Here is a 21,663-nt window from a genome sequence, read left to right as displayed (position 1 = left end):
GTGAGAGCCAGTCTGTGGCCTTTGATATGGCCTTCGGATACCAGGCAACCACTGGAACCCCGCTATCGCATTGCAAGGTTGCCAATGGGGTACAGTGAAAGCCCTACTGATGCAGTGGTCAAACTGACCACGGCAACTACAGGGTAAACTGCTGGGAACTCCACTCCTGACAGTTGTGGCAGGAGCCTGTATGTGTATGTCCCCTTTAAGGGTAGGGTCACACGGAACAGATCTGCAATGTATTTTACGCAGCGGATCTGCCGATGACTCTACCCTATATTGTGCCTCCAGCTGTGTCCCCCCCCCAGCAATGCCGCCACATAGGCCTGTGAGTCGCCACTCATACTCGCAGTGTACTCAGATATGTGCGCGATGAATCGCAAGTCCTCGTGTGGCTGCTCAGAGCGGCACATTGCTGCTTTGTAGAAAAACATAAGATAAACATGTCCTGGGTGGGACTGAACATACCTCCACTAGATGATTATCTGGTCCATACAAGTCCTTGTCTAGTTCAATAACCAGAGACTTAAAAAAGGAGGAAAACTTTCTCTTCTGTTTAGTAGCATCATATTTGGACAAAGCTGCCTGCAATACAAAATGATGTTATATTTCAACATGAACCACCTAGACATGGTGTGCCCTGACATGTGGGACAATGAAATAAAGTACTTATCACTTTAGTGTCAGATTATGTGATGATGAGAAAGTTAAGAGTTATATCATAGAGCAGTGGTTCTTAACCTTGTTGGAGGTACTGAACCCCACCAGTTTCATATGCGCATTCACTGAACCCCTCAATTGGAAAAACAAAATATGATTTTTTTCAAATTCAAAACATAGGAGGTATATATTTAAGTGTATATTTATACATAGGTGCACAAAATGAACAAAACCATTAAGAACAAAACCATGAAAACATGATTTTCACACAAAAACATAATGAATATTTACTGCAATTCAGTGTGACTTCTGCTGTTGTCTTTCAGAGACCAGTTCAGAAATGCACGGCTTTACCTTGGCAAGTGCCACTCATGTCATTTTCGCAACAATGGCAGTGTTCCCCCACATTATGCAGGCAGTGTTCCCCCACATTATGTAGGCCAGTGGTCTTCAACCTGCGGACCTCCAGATGTTGCAAAACTACAACTCCCAGCATGCCCAGACAGCCATCGGCTCTCCGGGCATGCTGGGAGTTGTAGTTTTGCAACATCTGGAGGTCCGCAGGTTGAAAACCACTGATGTAGGCAGTGTTCCCCAATGGACATACAGCCTCCAGACATATACAGTGTATGGCTGGAGGCTGTATGCCTGTGTACTGCCCATTTCAGTGCTCCGACCACCGCTCCGGCTATAGCAGTAGGTCTCGGGACTGATGGTCGGAGCACCGAAGAGGACGTGCCGCTGGTCACTTACCAAGCTGGCCAGTGCGCGTCTTCCTCCTTCTCTATCCTCCAGTACTCGGCGCCTTCGTTTCCATGCGCGCGAGCACGGGACGTGCGCTATGTCCCGGCGGCCCTGCAGGGAGTTTGCAGTGATTTGGGGGGGGGGGGGGGGAATTGCCCCGTCGCTACAGGACGGGCAAGCACCGGCTCTGCTCTGCTTAGTTTGCCTGTCCTGTTGCGACCTCCCCCGCCGAACACCCGGGACTGACTCACTGAACCCATGGGGTTCGATCGAATCCAGGTTAAGAACCACTGTCATAGGTAAACCTGTACATTCTCACATAAGAATTAATTTTTAAAATCTTTACACCATCTGCACTTGGTTCTTGCAGTTTCACGGACTGGGGACATGACTTCACGCCCCCTCCATTCATGTCTATGGGAGGGGGCGTGGCAGCTGTCACACGCCCTCCCATAGACATGGAGGGGTGGAGGGGACGTGGCGTCACGTCCCCAGTCCCAGAGGTTTCTGAAACTAGAGACGCAGTCCCCACATAGAATGCGGATGCTGCAGGGAGATTGCGGGGGGGGGGGGGGGGGGGGGTCTCAGCAGCGGGCCACCTACGATCAGGCATCTTATCCCCTATCCTTTGGATAGGGGATAAAATGTTTTGCCCGGAATATCCCTTTAAGTCAACAAATTACACTTACGTCCTCAAGGAGACGACCTTCTACACGCAGCTCCCAAGAGGCCACAGTCCCCTCTCCATCCTCAACATCAGATTTTGCTGGGTTAAACGTGTTAGAAATAAAGATCCGAAGTTTTCGTTTTTGCTTTAAAAGGAAAGAATATATATTAAAAATGACAAAATCTCAAGTCAAATCAATTTATATAGTATGTACTATGACAGTGTAGAATACCTTGATCGGCCTTTTCAAGGCTTCCTGAATATCAAGACGTTTCCTCATAATAGTCTGATCCAATTTCCTCTCAAAAGCCAATAAATCCATGTAAGCCTGAGATTCAGGTACCAACTCCCGAATCTAAGAAATGGACAATAGTGGAAGATCAGCATTAACTGTGCACTGGGATCCACGTTTATTAAAGCTTCATCATTTAGACAATACTCACCCTCTGAGGTAGAATCTTGTCAGCCATCTTCTTCTTTTTAGCACTTTAAAAGTGAAATAGAAACAAAATCAGTCAAGAACAGGACTTCCCCTGAAGCAAACTGTGGTCATTCACAGCTCTTCAAAAGTACATCTACAATGACAACCTTTGAGGCGCAAAGAAATACAATTTCTCCTTTGGACATGCATGGCTGCAAAATCCGATTAAAGGGACGCACAAGTGAACTGATGCTTTACAACTATGCTGCAAACCAGTAAACTGTTCAAAACGCTTTAGAGGCCACAAACTGCATTTTAACCAAAGTAAAGAAAAATATATAATTCTACAGACTTCAAACAGAAAACTGGGTGCTGGTCCAAAATAGTGTATTTGTGTGCGAGGAGGGGGGGGGGGGGGGGGTTCTATTTTCTGTACAGATTTACAGGGGTAGCCATTCTGTTGTGCTCTGGTAATAGCTAGCTGAAATGTACTTTACAGCATCCACATGGACCACAGGGTCCAATGAAATAGTTATTTAAAGGAGTACTCTGGTGCAGACTACTCCTGCTCTGTCCTGCCCGGGCTGCAAAAAAAATGAAAATAAACCATCCCTCACCTCCCTGGGTTCCCGCGGAGCGCCACTGCAGCTGATCGGTCCTCCGGTCCATCTTCATACTTCCGTGTGAACGAAGAGTCACATGGCGCTTAGCCTATCGTCGGTCGCCGCGACGTTCTGCCTCGGCCCATAATAGGCTGAGCGCCATGTGACTCTTCGTTCACACGGAAGTATGAAGATGGACCGGAGGACCGATCAGCTGCAGTGGCGCTCCGCAGGAACCCAGGAAGGTGAGGGATGGTTTATTTTCATTTTTTTTGCAGCCCGGGCAGGACAGAGCAGGAGTATTCTGCACCAGAGTACTCCTTTAAGATCCCTCCTCTGTCGTAAATTTTATTGGGGAACACAGAAACCATGAAACTGCAAATTTTTTAAAAATATTTGTCACCATTTTAGAGAACTTTTGGTTTTTCTGTTCATTGAACTGCCTGTAGATCTGACATACAGCAGGGGGCAAAGGGGATTATCAGATGTGAACATCGCCTAGGTATTCAATATTAGATCAGTGGCTAGGGCTGGGCGGTATACCGGTTCATACCGAATACCAACATTTTTGGGCAGCACGATATGAATTTTTCCCATACCGCAATACTGGTTGGGCCCGTCCCCTTCGGGAATTAATCAGCCCAGCGCTGCGCTGTCCCCAGTTTGAGCTGTGGCAAATTTTCTGTAAAAAACATATCGTACAGCAGTGTTTCCAAAATGGAGCCTCCAAGCTGTTGCAAAACAACAACTCCCAGCATTTCTGGACAGCAACTGACTGTCCAGGCATGCTGGGAGTTTAGGAACAGCTGGAGGCACCCTGATAGGGATATTCTACGCCAGTGATTCCCAATGTCCACCCCTATGCAATCCTTATTTTAGTCCTCAAATGCGCATGGCCCTGTCGTATTTCAAGGAAACAGTTTAGGGCCACATATAGGGTATTTCCGTACTCAGGAGAAATTGCACTACAAATTTTGGGGGGGCTTTTTCTACATTTACCCCTTATGAAAAGGAAAAGTTGGGGGTCTACCTCAGCCAGTTAGTGTAAAAAATAAAAAAATTTTACACTAAAATGCTGGTGTTGCCCCATACTTTTAATTTTCACAAGAGGTCAAAGGAAAAAAAGACCGCAAAATTTGTAATGCAATTTCTCCCGAGTACGGAAATACCCCATATGTGGACGTAAAATGCTCTGCGGACACACAGCAAGGCTCAGGAGTGAGAGCGCAACATGTACATTTGAGGCCTAAATTGGTGATTTTCACAGAGGTGGCCGATTTTACAGCGGTTCTGACAAACGCAAAAAAAGAAATACACCCCTCACAGAATGTAAGGGGTGCAATGAGCATTTACGCTCCACATGTGTCTGACAGATTTTTCATTTGCACAGCCCACTGTTCCAAAGATTTGTCAAATGCCTGTGGGGTTATTAAATTCTGTAAGGGGTGTAGTTTCCAAAATGGGGTCACATGTGGGGGGGGGGGGGGGGTCCACTCTTCTGGCACCACGGGGGGCTTTGTAAATGCACACGGCCCCCGACTTCTATTCCAACCAAATTCTCTCTCCATAAGCTCAATGGCGCGCCATCTCTTCTGAGCATTGTAGTGCGCCAGCAGAGCACTTGATGTCCACACATGGGGTATTTCCATACTCAGAAGAAATGGGGTTACAAATTTTGGGATACATTTTCTCCTATTACCCCTTGTCGAAATGTTAAATTTTAGTGGGAAAAAAAAAAATTCATTTACACATCAAACTTTAAACTAAAAGTCGTCAAACAGCTGTGGGTGTTAAGGCTCACTGTACCCCTTGCTACATTCCCTGAGGGGTGTAGTTTCCAAAATAGTATGCCATGTGGGGTTTTTCTTGCTGTTCTGGCACCATAGGGGCTTCCTAAATGTGACATGCCCCCGTAAAAACCATTTCAGAAAAACTCTCTCTAAAATCCCTCTATCGCTCCTTCCCTTCTGAGCCCTCTACTGCGCCCGCCGAACACTTGACATACACATGAGATATTTTCTTACTTGAGAGAAATTGGGTTACAAATTTTAGGAAGATTTCTCTCCATTTACCCCTTGTAAAAATTCAAAAACTGGGTCTACAAGAACATGGGAGTGTAAAAAATAAAGAATTTTAATTTTCTCCTTCACTTTGCTGCTATTCCTGTGAAACACCTAAAGGGTTAACACACTTACTGAATGTCATTTTGAATACTTTGAGGAGTGCAGTTTTTATAATGTGGTATTTCTAATATGAAGGCCCCTCAAATCCACTTAAAAACTGAACTGGTCCCTGAAAAATTCTGATTTTGAAAATTTTGTGAAAAATTGCTGCTATACTGTGAAGCCCTCTGGTGTCTTCCAAAAGTAAAAACATGTCAACTTTATGATGCAAACATAAAGTAGACATATTGTGTATGTGAATCAAAATATAATTTGGCATGTCCATAAGCAGAGAGTTTCAAAGTTTAAAAAAATGCAAAACTTTCTAAAATTTTATGAAAATTTTTATTTTTCCAGAAATGAGGCAAGTATGGACAAAATGTTACCACTAACAAAGTAGAATATGTCACGAAAAAACAATCTCAGAATCGGAATGAAAAGTAAAAGCATCCCAGAGTTATTAATGTTTAAAGTGACAGTGGTCCGATGTGCAAAAAAGGCCTGCGTCCTTAAGGGAGGGGAAACCACCTAAGCGACAAAGTCCTTGTCAAATGGATAACATTCTTGAATTGTCTTGATTCCCGGGAACCTCTTGTCTGGATGTTTCCATGCAGATTCCAGAATATCGTCAAAGTCAGCGTGAGAGCTGAACCTTTGGGGTGCTGGCTTAGCGCGATGAAAGGATACTCCTGGAGTGACATCCGAAGATACTGGGTCCTCCAAGTGAAAGGTGTCTCTTATGGCTGTCACCAATAAGTTCAACGTTGCAATTGAATCCGAGCGGTCCTCTGAGTCAGATGCCAGCTCGGAAGCCTCGTCCACCAGTTCCCCAGGGGAATGTGAATGAGTAAAGGCAGTCCCGGAGGGGGGCGACCGTGAGCGGGTACGCGGCTCTGGCGTGGCAGAGCTGCGACTCCGAGAACATCCTCTGGTGGAGCGACGTTTGTGCCCAGATGACAGGGGAGGGGGTGGGACCCACGAGGGGAACGTTCACGTCTATCTGAAGACTCAGTGGAAGAGTCAGACGAGGCAACCCTAGTATGTTGTGGGAGCGTGAAGTATGTGAAGACGAGGAGCGGGCTCTCTCAGAGGTCCTGCGCAGGGAAGACCCCTTCAAGGCGGACACCAATTCCCGGGAGGCCTCAGCCACGTCAGCCATATACTGGGTCAGGGAAGAGACCCAGGCTGGTGGAGCGGCTGAATCCACCGGGACCGAAGGGGCATCGGGGGTACCAGGGTGTCTGGGGGAGCAGTGGAGCAGGCAGAGCAAGTGGGCTCAGCAGAGCCAGGCATCTTGATATTACAGTGCTTACAGACAAAGTAAGTCACTGAAGTTCCAGGTTTCTGTTTAGAGGGAGGAACAGTTCTGGGAACGGACATAACTGACTCCTTTTCACTGAAAATCACGCCCACGGCGCTGATTGGAGGCTGTTTCGCGCCTCTGAGAGCTCCCAGCCCTGTGGGCGGAGCTACAGACCGGCCAAAAAGAACTTTCATGGCGCCCGCTCCTTGTCCCAAGCGCACATATAAGCCATATATGCGCTCGGGGAAATAGAGCGGGCGGCGAAAGTGAAAAGTAAGCCGGCGCTGAAGCGCCCGGCTCATAGCAGCGCCGCGGCTGTCAGCCGCGTATAAGGCGCTGTTGGCAAGCGAAAGCAAGCCAGCGCTGAGAGCGCCTGGCCTGAAGCAGCGCCGTGGCTGACAGCCGCATATAAGGCGCTGTGGACGTAGTTGCACCAAGCACACACAATAAAGTGAAGTGCCCCATATTACATGCCCCCTCAGGTGCCACTGCTCACCCAGAATAAAGTCCAGCCCCTGTATAAGCCAGCCCCATAACCTGAAGGTGGGCCAAAAACAGGGGGTCTCCAGAGGTTGCGAGTCCGTACCTATGGAGGAAAAAGGGGGGTACTTACCTCAGTCAGAAGAACTTATCTAATGGAGTCTTCTGTGAAGTCTTCAGTCAGCTTTAGTTACCTGCATCACGCCTGGCTCCTATTCGCGAGCGAGGCAAGCAGGGAAATATGGGGACCCGGACCCATGAGGTACCAACCCAAGCGCTGACCGTTGGCGAGGGGGGGTGAACAGCGCATATACGCAATGTCTGTGCCCCCTTACTCGCAATGGGGAAACAGGGAACCGGAGTCCCTGAGTTCCCACCTGAAAACAGAAAAAAAAAAAATAGCACGTCCCTATACTAGGAAAACAAAAAATCAGAAGACCTGGTCTGGAGAATCCAGCCCATGTCCACCTCCTCAGACACTAAGCTTAAACCGATTACCTCAGAGCCTGAAGGCGGGTATATCCTGCATGGAGGAGCCGACTTTATTACCATAGTGTCACACCTCCTAGAGACAGCAGCATACACCCTACGGTCTGTGTCCCCCAAAGGAGCCGATAGAGAAAGGCCTGCGTCCTTAAAGGAAATCTGTCATCAGAATCACCTGCACTAAACCTGTTACACAGGCTTGTAGTGCGGGTGATCCTGGTTAAAAATGGTTCAGCGGTTCTTCAGATATCTATATCTTTAGTTTTCTGTTATTCCCTGGCTTGGGACTCAGTGGGAGGTGTTATCATCTGGGACTCTGCTATACGTCATTCTAGCTAGGCGGAGCGGCTGCCCGGCTCATGAATATTCATGAACTTATCCTCGTAGTCTAACTCCTTTTTCTAGGTTTGGTGGGGAGGGCCGCGCATGCACCGCGTTCCGTACACCCGGAAGCGGCGTTCTCCCCCCAGCTTTTCACTTATGCAGTCCGTCTTCTTACTTGTATTGGGCCGCAGCTCGAGTGAAGCCGGGGGGAGAACCCCGCTTCCGGGTGTACGGAACGCGGCGCATGCGCGGCCCTCCCCACCAGACCTAGAAAAAGGAGTTAGACTGCGAGGATAAGTTCATGAATATTCATGAGCCGGGCGGCCGCTCCGCCCAGCTAGAATGACGTGTGGCCGAGTCCCAGATGATAACACCTCCCACTGAGTCCCAAGCCAGGGAATAACAGAAAACTAAAAATAAAGATATCTGAAGAACCGCTGAACCGCTTTTAACCAGGTAAGAAGCGTTTTAATCAGGATCACCCGCACTACAAGCCCAGGGATGTGGAATTTCTATCGCCCGACGCCTCGGACTAGCAGTTTTAAGCGCCGGGCAGGTGAATTTGTCCGGCCCTTAGCCCGGGCCGGACCTGACAAGTGCGGCGGATCTGCAGTCTGTATGGAGCGGGCAGGAGTCGGGAGCCCGCTCCATACAGACTGCAGATCCGAAGCAGAGTAGGGGAGATGAGAAGCTGTGTATATCTCTCCCTCCCCTGCACTGCAGACGTGCGGGGGGGGAGATGAGGGGGCGTGGCTTACTTCTCCCCGTGCAGACCTGCGTCCTCTGCCTTCACTCCCCCCAGCTGTAGCTTCGTGCAGGGGGACGTCACGTCAGTGCGGCCCTGTGGAACATCCCGTGAAGCAGCAGGCAACGGGACCACAGGACACCCGGTAAACAGCTGTATGGTATAGGGGGGGGGGGGGGAGACTGTATGGGATGGAGCACAAGGCATTAAGATGGAGGGGGAGAGGGATAATGGCGGAGGGGGGGGGGGGGAGTAATAAAGCACAAGGCATTGAAATTTTATGTCTTGTGCTTTATTACTCTATTACTATCTATAATGACACAAGGGGATTAATATGGAGGAGGGGGCGGGGTTGATTATCCCCCCCCCCCTCCATCTTAATCCCCTTGTGCTATTATTATCCGATATGGCAAAAGGGGATCAGAGGGAGGGGGGAATTATCAAACCCCCCCCCTCCATATTAATCCCCCTGTATCATTATTCCCCCTCCTCCATCTTAATCCCCTTGTTCCATATTGGATAATAATGGCACAAGGGGATAAAGATGGAGGGGGAATAATGGTAAAAGGGAATCAGAGGGAGGTGGGAATTGTGGGACAGGGGGACTAAGACGGAGGGGGAATAATAGCACAAGGGGATTAAGATGGAGATGGGATGCATTAGTATAAAGGTAAGAACACGCCTTTTGTCTGCGGGTCACTATGGAGGTAGCCGGAGGACTTACCTCTGCTTCCTCCTGTCCTGCTCTGTCATTGATAGATCCTGGCTGGACCAGGCTCTATCAGTGGATCACAGAGCACATGGATTAATAGAGTTCAATAGAATCTATTCATCTGCCTGAGGAATCTAATGATTTCTCATATAAGTCTAATAAAGTGTAAAAGAAAAAAAATAAGTTTTAATAAAAGTTTGAAAGACACCCAGTGGTCTTCAAACGGTGCCCCTCCAGATGTTACAAAACTACAATTCCCAGGATGCCAGGACAGCCGTTGGCTGTCCGGGCATGCTGGGAGTTGTAGTTTTGCAACATCTGGAGGGCCACAGTTTGAAGACCGCTGCATTAACCCCTTCCATGTTAAAAGTTCAAATCACCCCCTTTTCCTATATAAAAACATGCTAACATAATAAAAATAAACATATTTGGTATCGCTTTGTGTGTAATTGTGTGACCTATTAAAATATAACATTATGTATCCCGTACGGTAAATGTAAAAAAATACCAAACCACAGATTTTCAATTTTTATAATATCCCAGAAAAAAAAAATTAAAAAGCGATTTAAAAGTCAGATCAATGCCAAAATGGTACCGATACAAAAAACTGATTATGGCACAAAAAATGAGCCCTCATACAGCCTGGTATGCGGAAAAAAAAATAAAGCTACAGGGGTTAAAAAATGGCAATTAAAATTTTTTAGAAAAAGTCCAGAATTAGTAAAACATGACGTAAACGATACAAATCTGGTATCGCTGTAATCAGGCGCCTAAAGTATAAAACTAACATGTTACCTCAACCACAAGGTAAATGGCGCAGAAAAGAAAACCACCAAATCTGCAAAATTATCTTTTACTATTTCAATTTCACTTCCCTAAATATATATATATATATATTTTTTGGTTCGGAGAATACGTTATTGAAAAATTAAAAGGTGTCATTATATTAGGTAGTTATGGCTATTATAGGGCGAGGAGGAAAAAACGAGAGCGTAAAAGCGAAAATTGGCCGGACAAGTGGATCGTCATGAGGGACAAGTAGATTTTGCTCCATTTTAGTCCCGTGGACAAGTAGTTTTTTATAAAATTTCCACACCCCTGAAGCCTGTGTAACAAGTTTAGTGCAGGTGATTCTGATGACAGATTTCCTTTAAGGTGAAAATGAGCTGCGTCCTTAAGAGGTTAAAAGGAAAACTGTCAGCAAGTTCACCCATACTAAACCCAATACACTGGGTTATAGTGTGGGTGAACAGGAGTTCATACAGAGGTCACTTAAAGGAGTTTTCGTCCTGTAATTCACCCCCTCAGTTGTGCTCTGCAGGCGTGTCCCCCACCAGCAGTCATACTTTTGGTCGAGGAGGAAGGTGCCTAAGCCCGCCCCCTTAATCGCATAAGCATTTTCTTCAACTCCACGTCCTAGTGACACGGAGTCACACGCCCCCTGAGCACTGCGCTCTGTATGCAGAGCACATGCGCTAAAGATTTTAAGCAGCTCTCACGTCCTGATCACGTGAGAGCTGTGCATCCCCAGAGCGCTCTGAGCAGTGTAACTGCGCATGCGCCGGGCCCTCGCTACTCCCGACTTCTATAGCGAGGGCCCGGCGCATTCGCAGTTACACTGCACAGAGCATTTTTCGAAGATGCACAGCTCTCATGTGATCAGGACATGAGAGCTGCGTAAAATCTTCAGCGCATGTGCTCTGCATACAGAGCGCGTGACTCCACATCAATAGGACATGGAGTTGAAGAAAAAGCTAATGCGAATAAGCGGGGCGGACTTAGACAGTGAGACGTTACGGCAACAGTTTTGTGATCAAACACCCGCTTCCTCCGGCCAGAGGAAGCAGGTGTTTGAACGCAAGACTGTTGCCCTAAAGTCTCAGCTCAGCTTCGGCTTATACAGTTCCCAGACCTTCGTGACCTGATGTCCACCAATGTGGTTTTAATATAAGGCAATAAAGTACAGTGGCTTTATGGGTGAGTGCTATTGACACATTTTCTATTTTTTGCATAACAATAGTTGCTACTTTCCCTGCCCCTACATGTTCCCCTCCGCTGCCTCCCTGTAGATGCTGCTGGCCTGCGGCCTAGCTCAGCAGTAAGACCACGGCCTGGAGAGCAGTCAGGAGCCGTCACCTCCTCCTGGTCCCCGCCATCTTCGGTCCCGACATCGCTGGAGTGCGCCTCGGTCCAGCCAGAAGCAGAGTTCTCCATCCTCGCTGCTCTTCCTGGTGCAGGGAGGACGACGCCATCACTAAAGGTCTGTGTACTGCTCCTTCTCCCCTGCTGCGAGGCTCTGCATTACAGGTTAACCCTTTAGGTGCTCTTCCCTCTCTCCCCTGTAAATCCTTCAGGTGTTGCCCCCTCTCTCACTTTTTTTGTTTCATAAAAATCAGCCAACTAATCTAATTTTAACAATAATGGTTAATTGCAGTCCTAGTTTTTAATTCTTGTAGAATGCTCTGAATTTGCCATGAATTTTCTGGCATACATGGATGGAATTTTGAAACTCTCACCTAATAGTATTGTACTGTAAAATGGTAAGTAATTTTTGCACCTCAAATCTGCAGTGCCCATTGGCCTTGAGTTACATTGCTGCAGAAAGCAAACTCAGCATTCATGGGAGGACATTGTTAGAGGAGAGGGCAGGTGGCCATATCAGCACACCGAGGGTTAAAGGAATGCCCACAGTGCACCAAACTGCCTAATTTGCATATTAAGTGAATTACAGATTAACAGCACACATTAACGCCATATTAAAGCTACTGTAGTGCTTATGGTAATGACCCCTAACCTGCTGTCAGTTTCCCTTTAATAAATATGTCCAGGCTTCATTATAAAAGAAAAAAAATATATATATACTTTTTTGGCCTGGCACAGCCTCCATTGTTCACAGCACCCAGCCTCCGCTGCACTGCACTTTCTGGCAGCTGAGGAAGGACACTGCTGTAAGCAGTGCTTGTGTAAGCTACAATGTCTTGTGCCGACACCAGCATCAGAAAGTGCTGCGCAGTAGAGACAGGAAGCTGTGATAAGGTAGGCCAGTGATTCCCAACCAGGGTGCCTCCAGCTGTTGCAAAACTACAAAACTACAACTCCCAGCATGCGGTGAGTTGTTGTTTTGCAACAGCTGGAGGCACCCTGGTTGGGAAACACTGAGGTAGGCTGTGCAATAGCAAGGAAGGAGAGTACACAGTTTTTTTTCCTTCTGTTTTTATTATAAGGCAGCTAAGATATAATTATTTAAAAAAAGATTAGTTCACAGACAACCCTTTTAATGTTTCATAAAGTCCATTAGAGTTGCGAGGGTTGAATTAGGTTATTGGATGCCACTTCAAGTCTTTTTGGACATCTCTAAGTGCCTAAAAGTGTGGATTGAACATTACATTCATATCCTCTATTCTCAGAAGAGATAATTTTAAGAGGCAGCAGCCACAGAAGTCAGTGTTTCCCAACCAGGGTACCTCCACCTGTTTCAAAACTACAACTCCCAGTATGCTCGGACAGCCTTTGGCTGTCCGAGCATGCTGGGAATTGTAGTTTTGCAACAGCTGGAGGCACCGTGGTTGGGAAACACTGCCATAAGGGATTACCAACATATCTTACCTGTGATTCCTATTCTGAGCTGCTTGTTGTTGCTGTACTTGCTGAATCTGTTGAGGTGCAGGTCTCTTACGGGACTGGTCCATGCCTGACTGAGCCATCCCTGGGCGAGCAGCTGGACTTCCTCCATAACCGGGAGGACCCATGGCTGGTCCCTGAGGAGTCATGCGACTGCCCGGAAGCATTCCAGGCCGCTGTAAAACAAGGAGAGAATGTTATACAAAGGAACAACCCATCCACTAATTTATGATATGCAGATCTATGGGGTTCACTTTAGTACCCTCTCTTCCATCTCTACCTAACACCAATAAGACTGACTACACAGGTCTCACTTGTAATCTGTAATCAGGGTGACATTTAGGTCTGTACTACCTGTGGGCTGGAAATGGTTACAAAGAAAAAGCAGATAAACTGAAGACCGTTATATATATATATATATATACACACATTGCTGGACATGAAGAATACCTAATCTCCTTTTGGAGCCTCTGACTGAAATTGTAATCACATTTCATTAAATGGGCACTGTCAGATACAAAAACTTTTGAGATGGTGTAAAGCTTGTATAACCAATAGGTTGTGCAATTGCTTTCATTAGAAAATTCAGTATTTCATACTGAAAAAGCCAAACAACTACCCCCCTCCCCACTTGGACACATACTAGTCCTGCTGTGTCCATGCGTCATCACCTATGTCATGGACACACTTCCTTGATTGACAGCTGTGAGCGCAGGGCTCACAGCTGGAGGAAAAATCCTCCCACTGTCATCTTGTGTCCGGCTACTGTCAGTGAGGACAAGCTGGGAGTTGTAGTTTTGCCAATACTAGGGGAGATGTGAGCAGACAGCATACTGAGGGAGGGGGCGGAGACCTGCACAGTGAGGCCACGCCCCCTCCCTTTGAGAGGAATTCCGACTAGTCAGCTAAATTAAAAGTGTAATAAAAAAATAAATAAAGGTGCTAGACCCATAAATTAGATGTACATGGTCAGGATTAGGTACGGAGTAATATTAAAAAAAAATTGGGGATCTGACGGGTACCGCTTTAAAAAAAAAAAAAAAAAAAAAGCGCGTAGGTTTAATTTTTCTGGAAAAAAGACATTGGCTAAACCCTTGATCATTGTAAGTGAGGTGTGTAGGGAGCCCTGGTGTCTGCTGTGTGACAGACCCATTCATCACAAATTAGCTCCCATTTTTCTGCTGCTTTGCTGAAACAAAAAATAAAATAATGAATTCACAATGCAAATGGGAGTTTCCAATATAAATCCCGGCCTACACGGAGAGGAGAGTCGCACATGTGCACTGCCACACCATTCTTTGTCTGTGAAATGCCCACGAGAGCCAAGTACAGTGCTCCGCTTACTTTGGCAGCTGCATGGACAGTGAATGGAGCGGTGGCATCTTTCAAGGAGTCGAGGCCATATTCTGAAGAACGTAGGAGGGGATAGGGAGGGAAAAAAAATAAAAAAAACACCATTATATAGCTCTGTCAAGAATCAAGGACGTGAGGCCAAGCTACTCAAGTACCACAGCCTGGCACATCTCCATGATTACCGCCCTCACCCTGACAGAGCGGCACCAATTGTACTGTGTAATAACACCCTTCCTATTACCATAATCACTGTTTATGAAGCAAAAGCAGAAATGTTAAATATTTTCATGAACCCACTGAAGTCAATGATAGCAAAATATGTTGTGGATCTTCTGCTGCAGGAAACCTGCAGCAAATACGCCTGTGTGAACATATCCTTAGCGGAGGGTCACAAACAGCATTTGCAGTGTATTTTGCTGCATAGTTTCTGCTGATTTTCCTTTCCACTGAAGTCAATGGGGAGATTTATCAAAACCTGTCCAGAGGAAAAGTTGCTGAGTTGCCCATAGCAACCAATCAGCGTGCTTCTTTCATTTTTCAGAAATGAAACAAGCTGATTGGTTGCTATGGGTAACTCAACTTTTCCTCTGGACAGGTTTTGATAAATCTCCCCCCATTGGGTAGGAAAACCAGCAGGAGAAAACAGGTAGGCAAACCCGCTGAGAATGCTATATGTGTGATCTTACTGTAAGGACGGGGTCACACGGGCAAAAAATGTGGGGAATGTCTGCAAATTTGACTAACCGGCAGACGCTAAACCGCTTGGAAATGCGCCGTCTCAGATGACTCCGCAGAAAGAATAGACTTGTCTATTACTTCTGTGGACACCAGAAACATCTGGTGCGGAAATTCTGCCATGTGAACAGTACAGTAGAATCTGCTGCTGTGGAATATTCATGCGGAATTCGGCACAGACATTCTGCCGTGTGGAGATAGCCTTACAGGTTTCTGACGAGTAAATTCTGATTCCGGCATCCGCAGAAAAATAAGTGGTCAAGTCTATTCTTTCTGCGAAGTCTGCAAGAAAATGTATTGACATCTAAGACAACGCGTTTCCAAGCAGTCCTAGCACCAGCCAGGTAGTCAATTGTGCGGAATGTCAGCACCTGTTTTGTGCGGACATTCGGCAAATTTTTTGCCCGTGTGAATCCGGTCTCAAAAGAATAATCAGCAAGTTACTGCCTAGTAGGTATATGTATCTGTAATGACATGTAACACTAGCGCTATGGGTGGAGCATGACTATATGGCGCTGCTGCTAATCCTATATCTGCACGTCCCTGTATCCTGCACAGTGGAGTTAAAAATGGAATAAATATGTAAAATAGGTAGCGCTGCAAGGGACTTGCTAAAAGCTTAAAGTAATAAAGACGTGGTAAAAATGAATAATTAGGCTGATAAACAGTAGACGGAAGGACATTAACCCCTTAAGGACTCAGCCCATTTTGGCCTTAAGGACTCAGACAATTAAATTTTTACGTTTTCATTTTTTCCTCCTCGCCTTCTAAAAATCATAACTCTTTTATATTTTCATCCACAGATTAGTATGAGGGCTTGTTTTTTGCGCGACCAGTTGTCCTTTGTAATGACATCACTCATTATATCATAAAATGTATGGCGCAACCAAAAAACACTATTTTTGTGGGGAAATTAAAACGAAAAACGCAATTTTGCTAATTTTGGAAGGTTTCGTTTTCACGCCGTACAATTTATGGTAAAAATGACATGTGCTCTTTATTCTGAGGGTCAATACGATTAAAATGATACCCATTATTATATACTTTTATATTATTGTTGCGCCTAAAAAAAAAAATCACAAACTTTTTAACCAAATTAGTACGTTTATAATCCCTTTATTTTGATGACCTCTAACTTTTTTATTTTTCCGTATAAGCGGCGGTATGGGGGCTCATTTTTTGCGCCATGATCTGTACTTTTTTTTGATACTAGATTTGCATATAAAAAACTTAATACATTTTTTATAATTTTTTTTTTAATAAAATGTATTAAAAAAAGTAGGAATTTTGGACTTTTTTTCGTTCACGCCGTTCACCGTACGGGATCATTAACATTTTATTTTAATAGTCCGGACATTTACGCACGCGGCGATACCAAATATGTCTATAAAAAAAAATTTTTTACGCTTTTTGGGGGTAAAATAGGAAAAAACGGACGTTTTACTTTTTTATTGGGGGAGGGGATTTTTCATTTACATTTTCTTACATTTTTTTTTACACTTGACTAGTCCCCATAGGGGACTATTCATAGCAATACCATGATTGCTAATACTGATCTGTTCTATGTAAAGGACATAGAACAGATCAGTGTTTTCGGTCATCTTCTGCTCTGGTCTGCTCGATCACAGACCAGAGCAGGAAACGCCGGGAGTCGGACGGAGAAAGGAGAGGGGACCTCCGTGCGGCGTTATGAATGATCGGATCCCCGCAGCAGCGCTGCGGGCGATCCGATCATTCATTCAAATCGCGCACTGCCGCAGATGCTGGGATCTGTATTGATCCCGGCATGAGGGGTTAATGGCGGACGCCCGCGAGATCGCGGGCGTCGGCCATTGCCGACGGGTCCCTGGCTGCGATCAGCCGCGCATGACACGGGCATCGCTCCGATGCCCTCGGTTATGCACAGGAAGTAAATGTACGTCCTGGTGCGTTAAGTACCACCTCACCAGGACGTACATTTACGTCCTGCGTCCTTAAGGGGTTAAAGGGGTATTCCAGGCCAAAACTTTTTTTTATATATCAACTAGCTCCGGAAAGTTAAACAGATTTGTAAATGACTTCTATTAAAAAATCTTAATCCTTCCAATAGTTATTAGCTTTTGAAGTTGAGTTGTTGTTTTCTGTCTAACTGCTCTCTGATGTCTCACGTCCCGGGAGCTGTGCAGTTCCTATGGGGATATTCTCCCATCATGCACAGCTCCAGGGATGTGACATCATCATTGAGCAGTTAGAAAACTTCAGAAGCTAACAACTATTGGAAGGATTAAAATTTCTTAAAAGAAGTAATTTACAAATCTGTTTAACTTTCCGGAACCAGTTGATATATATAAAAAAAGGTTTTGCCTGGAATACCCCTTTAACCCCTTCATGACCAAGCCCATTTTCACCTCAAGGACCAGGCCAATTTTATTTTAGCGTTTTCGTTTTTTCCTCCTCGCCTTCTAAAATCCATAACTCCTTTATATTTCCATCTACAGATCCATATAAGGGTTTGTTTTTTGCATGACCAATTGTACTTTGTAATGAAACCTCTCTTACCATAAAATGTACAGCGAACCCCAAAAAAATTTTTTTTATGGAGGGAACTTTAATGAAAACCAAAATGTGGTCCATTTTGGAGGGTTTTGTTTTAACACTGTACAATATACGGTAAAAATTATATGTGTTCTTTATTCTGTGGGTCAATACGATTAAAATGATACCCATGGATAAATACTTTTATATTTTTGTATCGCTTAAAAAAAAAAATCTAACTTTTTGTACAAAATCAGTAATCTAAAATCGCCCCATTTTGACCACCTATAACTTTCATTTTTCCGTATATAGGGCTGTATGAGGGCTCATTTTTTGCGCCGTCATCTGTACTTTTTTTTTTTAGATACCACATTTGCATATATAAAATTTAGATCATTTTTTATTCATTTTTTTTATTTATAAAATGTGACAAAAAAGCAGCATTTTGGGATTTTGTAATTTTTTTTGTTTACGCCATTCACCGTACGGGATCATTAACATTATATTTTGATAGTTCGGACATTTACGCATGCGGCGATATCAAATATGTTTATTAAAAAAAAATGTTTCTACGCTTTTTGGGGGTAAAATGGGAAAAACTGACAATTTTCATTTTGATTGGGGGAGGGGATTTTTCCAATTTTTTTTTTTTTTTTTACACTTTTCATGTCCCCATAGGGGACTATCTATAGCGATTGTTGAATGTTAATACTGTTGAGTGCTATGTATAGGACAAAGCACTGCTCAGTATTATCGGTGATCTTCTGGTCTGCTCGATCACAGACGGCCAGAGCAATGTAAGGGGGACCTCCGGCTGTCATGCTGAATGATCGGATTGCCACGGCAGCGCTGCAGGCGATCCGATCATCAAATGAAAGTGCCGCAATGCCGTGATCTGTATTGATCACGGCATCGGAGGGGTTAATGGCCGACATCCGCGCGATCGCGGATGTCGGCCATTACGGGTGGGTCCCCGGCTGCTGCTAGCAGCCGGAACCTGCCGTGTATGACGTGAGCACCGTTCCGATGCTTGCGGTCATACACAGGACGTAAATGTACGTCCCGGTGCGAGAAGTCCCGCCAAACCAGGACGTACATTTACATCCGTGGTCGTTAAGGGGTTAAAGAGTGCTGGATTCCAAGACTCATCATCCCACATAAGGATCAGAAACGCCTCAGAAGGACTTTTGGATGACAGGTACCTGTAGTGATGTCACTCTGGACTTCTTGTCGGGGTTGGAACAGTAGATGCCACCGGCCGGCGCAGTCTCCCGCCACCCCTTGCACTCCATCAACCATACCGGATTCATCTGTCAGGATCCCGGAGGAACTACACCTATCAGGTACTTTTTTTTTTTAGTGAACGCCATTGGGAGAAGTAAAAAAAAAAAAAAAAACCCGAGCATAACCGCAACTGCCACACTAATGATATAGCATCACGTACCACGCACACCAGCACTTTAACCATTTATTCATCAGCATCATTTTTTATTCATTTTTACCACATATTTATTACTTTTTGAGCTTTTAGCAAGTCCCTTGCAGTGCTACCTATTTTACGTATTTATTTCAATTTACTACCTAGCCCAGTTATTTCCCCCAAAAGTGTGCAACCAGCTGTTGCAAAACTACAACTCCCAGGATGCCCGGACAGCCAACAACTGTCCGGGCATGCTTAGAGTTGTAGTTTTGCAACAGCTGGAGACACGCTGTTTGAAACACACTGGGCTTGCCAGTAAATGTCCAACCTCTGGGATCCAGATTTCAAGAATATGGTGTCTGAACAGCAAATGAATAGAGCACCAGTGTATACACATGATCACTGTTCCAAAGCACCGTTATCATGTGCATCCCTATAGACCAGTGGTATTCAACGTGCGGACCTCCAGATGTTGCAAAACTACAATTCCCAGCATGCCCGGACAGCCGGAATTGTAGTTTTGCAACATCTGGTGGTCCACAGGTTGGAGACCACTGCTATAGACCATTCGGCTGTCTAGGCATGCTGGGAGTTGTAGTTTTGCAACAGCTGGAGGCTCCCTGGTTTGGAAACACTGCTATAGACTGAAGTGCTGTCCTATCTCCATCAGTCCCAATGGCAGTGCATACTCATCTGTCTGCTCAGGAAGGATCACAGAGGGAACTGCTGCTTTTGGTGCCGATTCTGATGTGTTTTTTTGGAGTATTGTCTGCCTGTGTTAACATTCAAAACAAAACTGAAGTGCAAGAAGACTATAGGGCCTAGGTCTCCAAACAGGGAACCTCCAGCTGGAGCAAAACCACAACCTCTAGCATTCCTAGAAAGCCAGCAGCTATCGAGGCATGCTGGGAGTTGTAGTTCTGCAACATCTGGAGAGCACTGCACTAGGGGACTGTCAGACACCTCACAAGGCCGAAGCCTAGGAATTGTTCCCCCCCCAGAGCTGCACCGCTGAGGATCCATCAGGACTAGGGGCACACACTATGAGGAGCCCCATAGACAGGCTGCAGGATAACCGCCCTCATCATCACCATACAGCCCCTGACCCATCTCTCTTACCGGGTAGGCTGCTCCGGGCATCGGAGAGCGGTACATCCCTTGTCCTGGGGCGGGGCCCATTCTTACAGCCGGGCCTGGGGTCCCGGGGCCCATGGCTGCCCCAGCCGGCCCGGATCCCCCTGGAGTCACCGATTGGAAACCAGCCCGCGCCGCCATCGCTTTGCAACAATGGGGCCGGAACCGGAAGTACCGAGTCACTCGAGGGGGGCCAAGCTGCTGGCAGAACGGCGCTACAATGAGCAGCCGGCTAGAATGAAAGTCCGGAAGTAAACCAGCGCCATTTTGGATAAGGGACAGAACGCGGAATTCTGGGAATTACGTTCAAACCCATGTCTGCTCTGAGCGGCCATTTTGGAAACTGGCAAATATGCCGCCTTTTATTCCGCAGTGAGGACATGACACATAATAATGAGAGGTAATATGAGAGCTAATAGTTATGTAAAATGTCGGTGGAATATCATTTTATTCTGGCGACCAGAAAAGACTCATAAACGACGTCATTTGTTTGGAACAAATGTTTCCGGTCGGTCAAAGGTTATATTCTCACAACGGATGTACTGAATGAATGAGTTCCGTGACGTGCTGCTAAACGTTAGGGGTTTGAGATGCGCTATAGAAGTAAAATGAGCACATGCGCAGACCTTAGCGCGCCCTCTTCTGGTTGCATTGTTATACGCTGGTGTCGTGCCGGTCTTCCCGCCAAAATAAGTGCCACGTTTATTGTCACGGAAAGCTTGTAAGAATGGGGTCAATGGTTCATGATTTTCTTCAGTGAGACCCCTCTGTCCGTTTTTTTATTTTAAGATATGTAACTTGATAGCTTTAACCCCTTAAGGACATAGCCAATTTAGATTTTTGCATTTGAGTTTTTTCCTCCACCACTTTTAAATCCCTAACTCTTTTATTTTTCCACATACAGACCCATATGAGGGCTTGTTTTTTACATGACTAATTGTAATTTGTAAAAAATCTTTAATGTTACCATAAAATGTACCACAAAACAAAAAAATTATATTTGTGAGTGGAAATTTATAGGAGAACTGCAATTTTTTTGCAACTTGGGGGGGGGGGGGTGTGTGTAAAAGTGACAGATTATCTTTATTCTGTAGGTCAGTGCGATTAAAACGGTACCTACTTTATTTTTAGTGTTGTACTACTTTTAAAAAAATGCTAACTTTTTTTTTTTTTTTTTACAAAATTAGTATGCATAAAATTGTCTTTTTTTGATCCCTATGGTAAAGATTTATCAAAGGATTTAGAGCTTTTTTAATTTATTTTTTAATCCACCATAAGATGATTTTTAGCACTTACCTGCCAGGCAGTAATGGACATGTTTAGAAGGATCTGTGCTTGTCTTTGGGTTAAATGGCTATGTTGTGAGATTACCATAAAGTTGGGGCTTTCTTTTTGTGAACTGGGTATTTCCTGTTGGAGTTTTCTGTTTAATTACAAATCCCATAATTCCAGTTTTCTCCCTCCTACACATCAGCCATCTCACCCATTGAACCACAAATGAGCTGAATAAAAAAAAAACGGTTGTTTCTAACCAGGGTGCCTCCAGTTGTTGCAAATTCCCTGCGGTCTCTCAACCCATT

At 45.3% G+C, this 21,663-nt stretch overlaps 1 protein-coding gene across 1 annotated transcript in view; it reads right to left on the bottom strand.

Annotated features, from left to right (window-relative positions):
- SMARCD1 (SWI/SNF related, matrix associated, actin dependent regulator of chromatin, subfamily d, member 1) overlaps positions 1-20,360 on the bottom strand; it is a 42,068-nt gene extending 21,708 nt beyond the window's left edge. The window contains exons 1-6 of the mRNA XM_056555380.1: positions 20,069-20,360; positions 12,913-13,103; positions 2,515-2,557; positions 2,304-2,426; positions 2,094-2,216; positions 469-585 (exon numbers count right to left, since the gene is read on the bottom strand). Of these exons, the coding sequence (XP_056411355.1) occupies positions 469-585; positions 2,094-2,216; positions 2,304-2,426; positions 2,515-2,557; positions 12,913-13,103; positions 20,069-20,224 (753 nt within the window). The 5' untranslated portion in view covers positions 20,225-20,360. The remainder of the gene's footprint in view (positions 1-468; positions 586-2,093; positions 2,217-2,303; positions 2,427-2,514; positions 2,558-12,912; positions 13,104-20,068) is intronic.
- Between the last annotated feature and the right edge of the window lie 1,303 nt (positions 20,361-21,663).

The sequence above is a fragment of the Hyla sarda genome, chromosome 2, assembly GCF_029499605.1.
Source record: "Hyla sarda isolate aHylSar1 chromosome 2, aHylSar1.hap1, whole genome shotgun sequence".
In the NCBI taxonomy this organism is placed as follows: Eukaryota; Metazoa; Chordata; class Amphibia; order Anura; family Hylidae; genus Hyla; species Hyla sarda.
The sequence above is the reverse complement of the archived record's forward strand: the minus strand, read 5'-3'. Positions and strand labels throughout refer to the sequence as shown.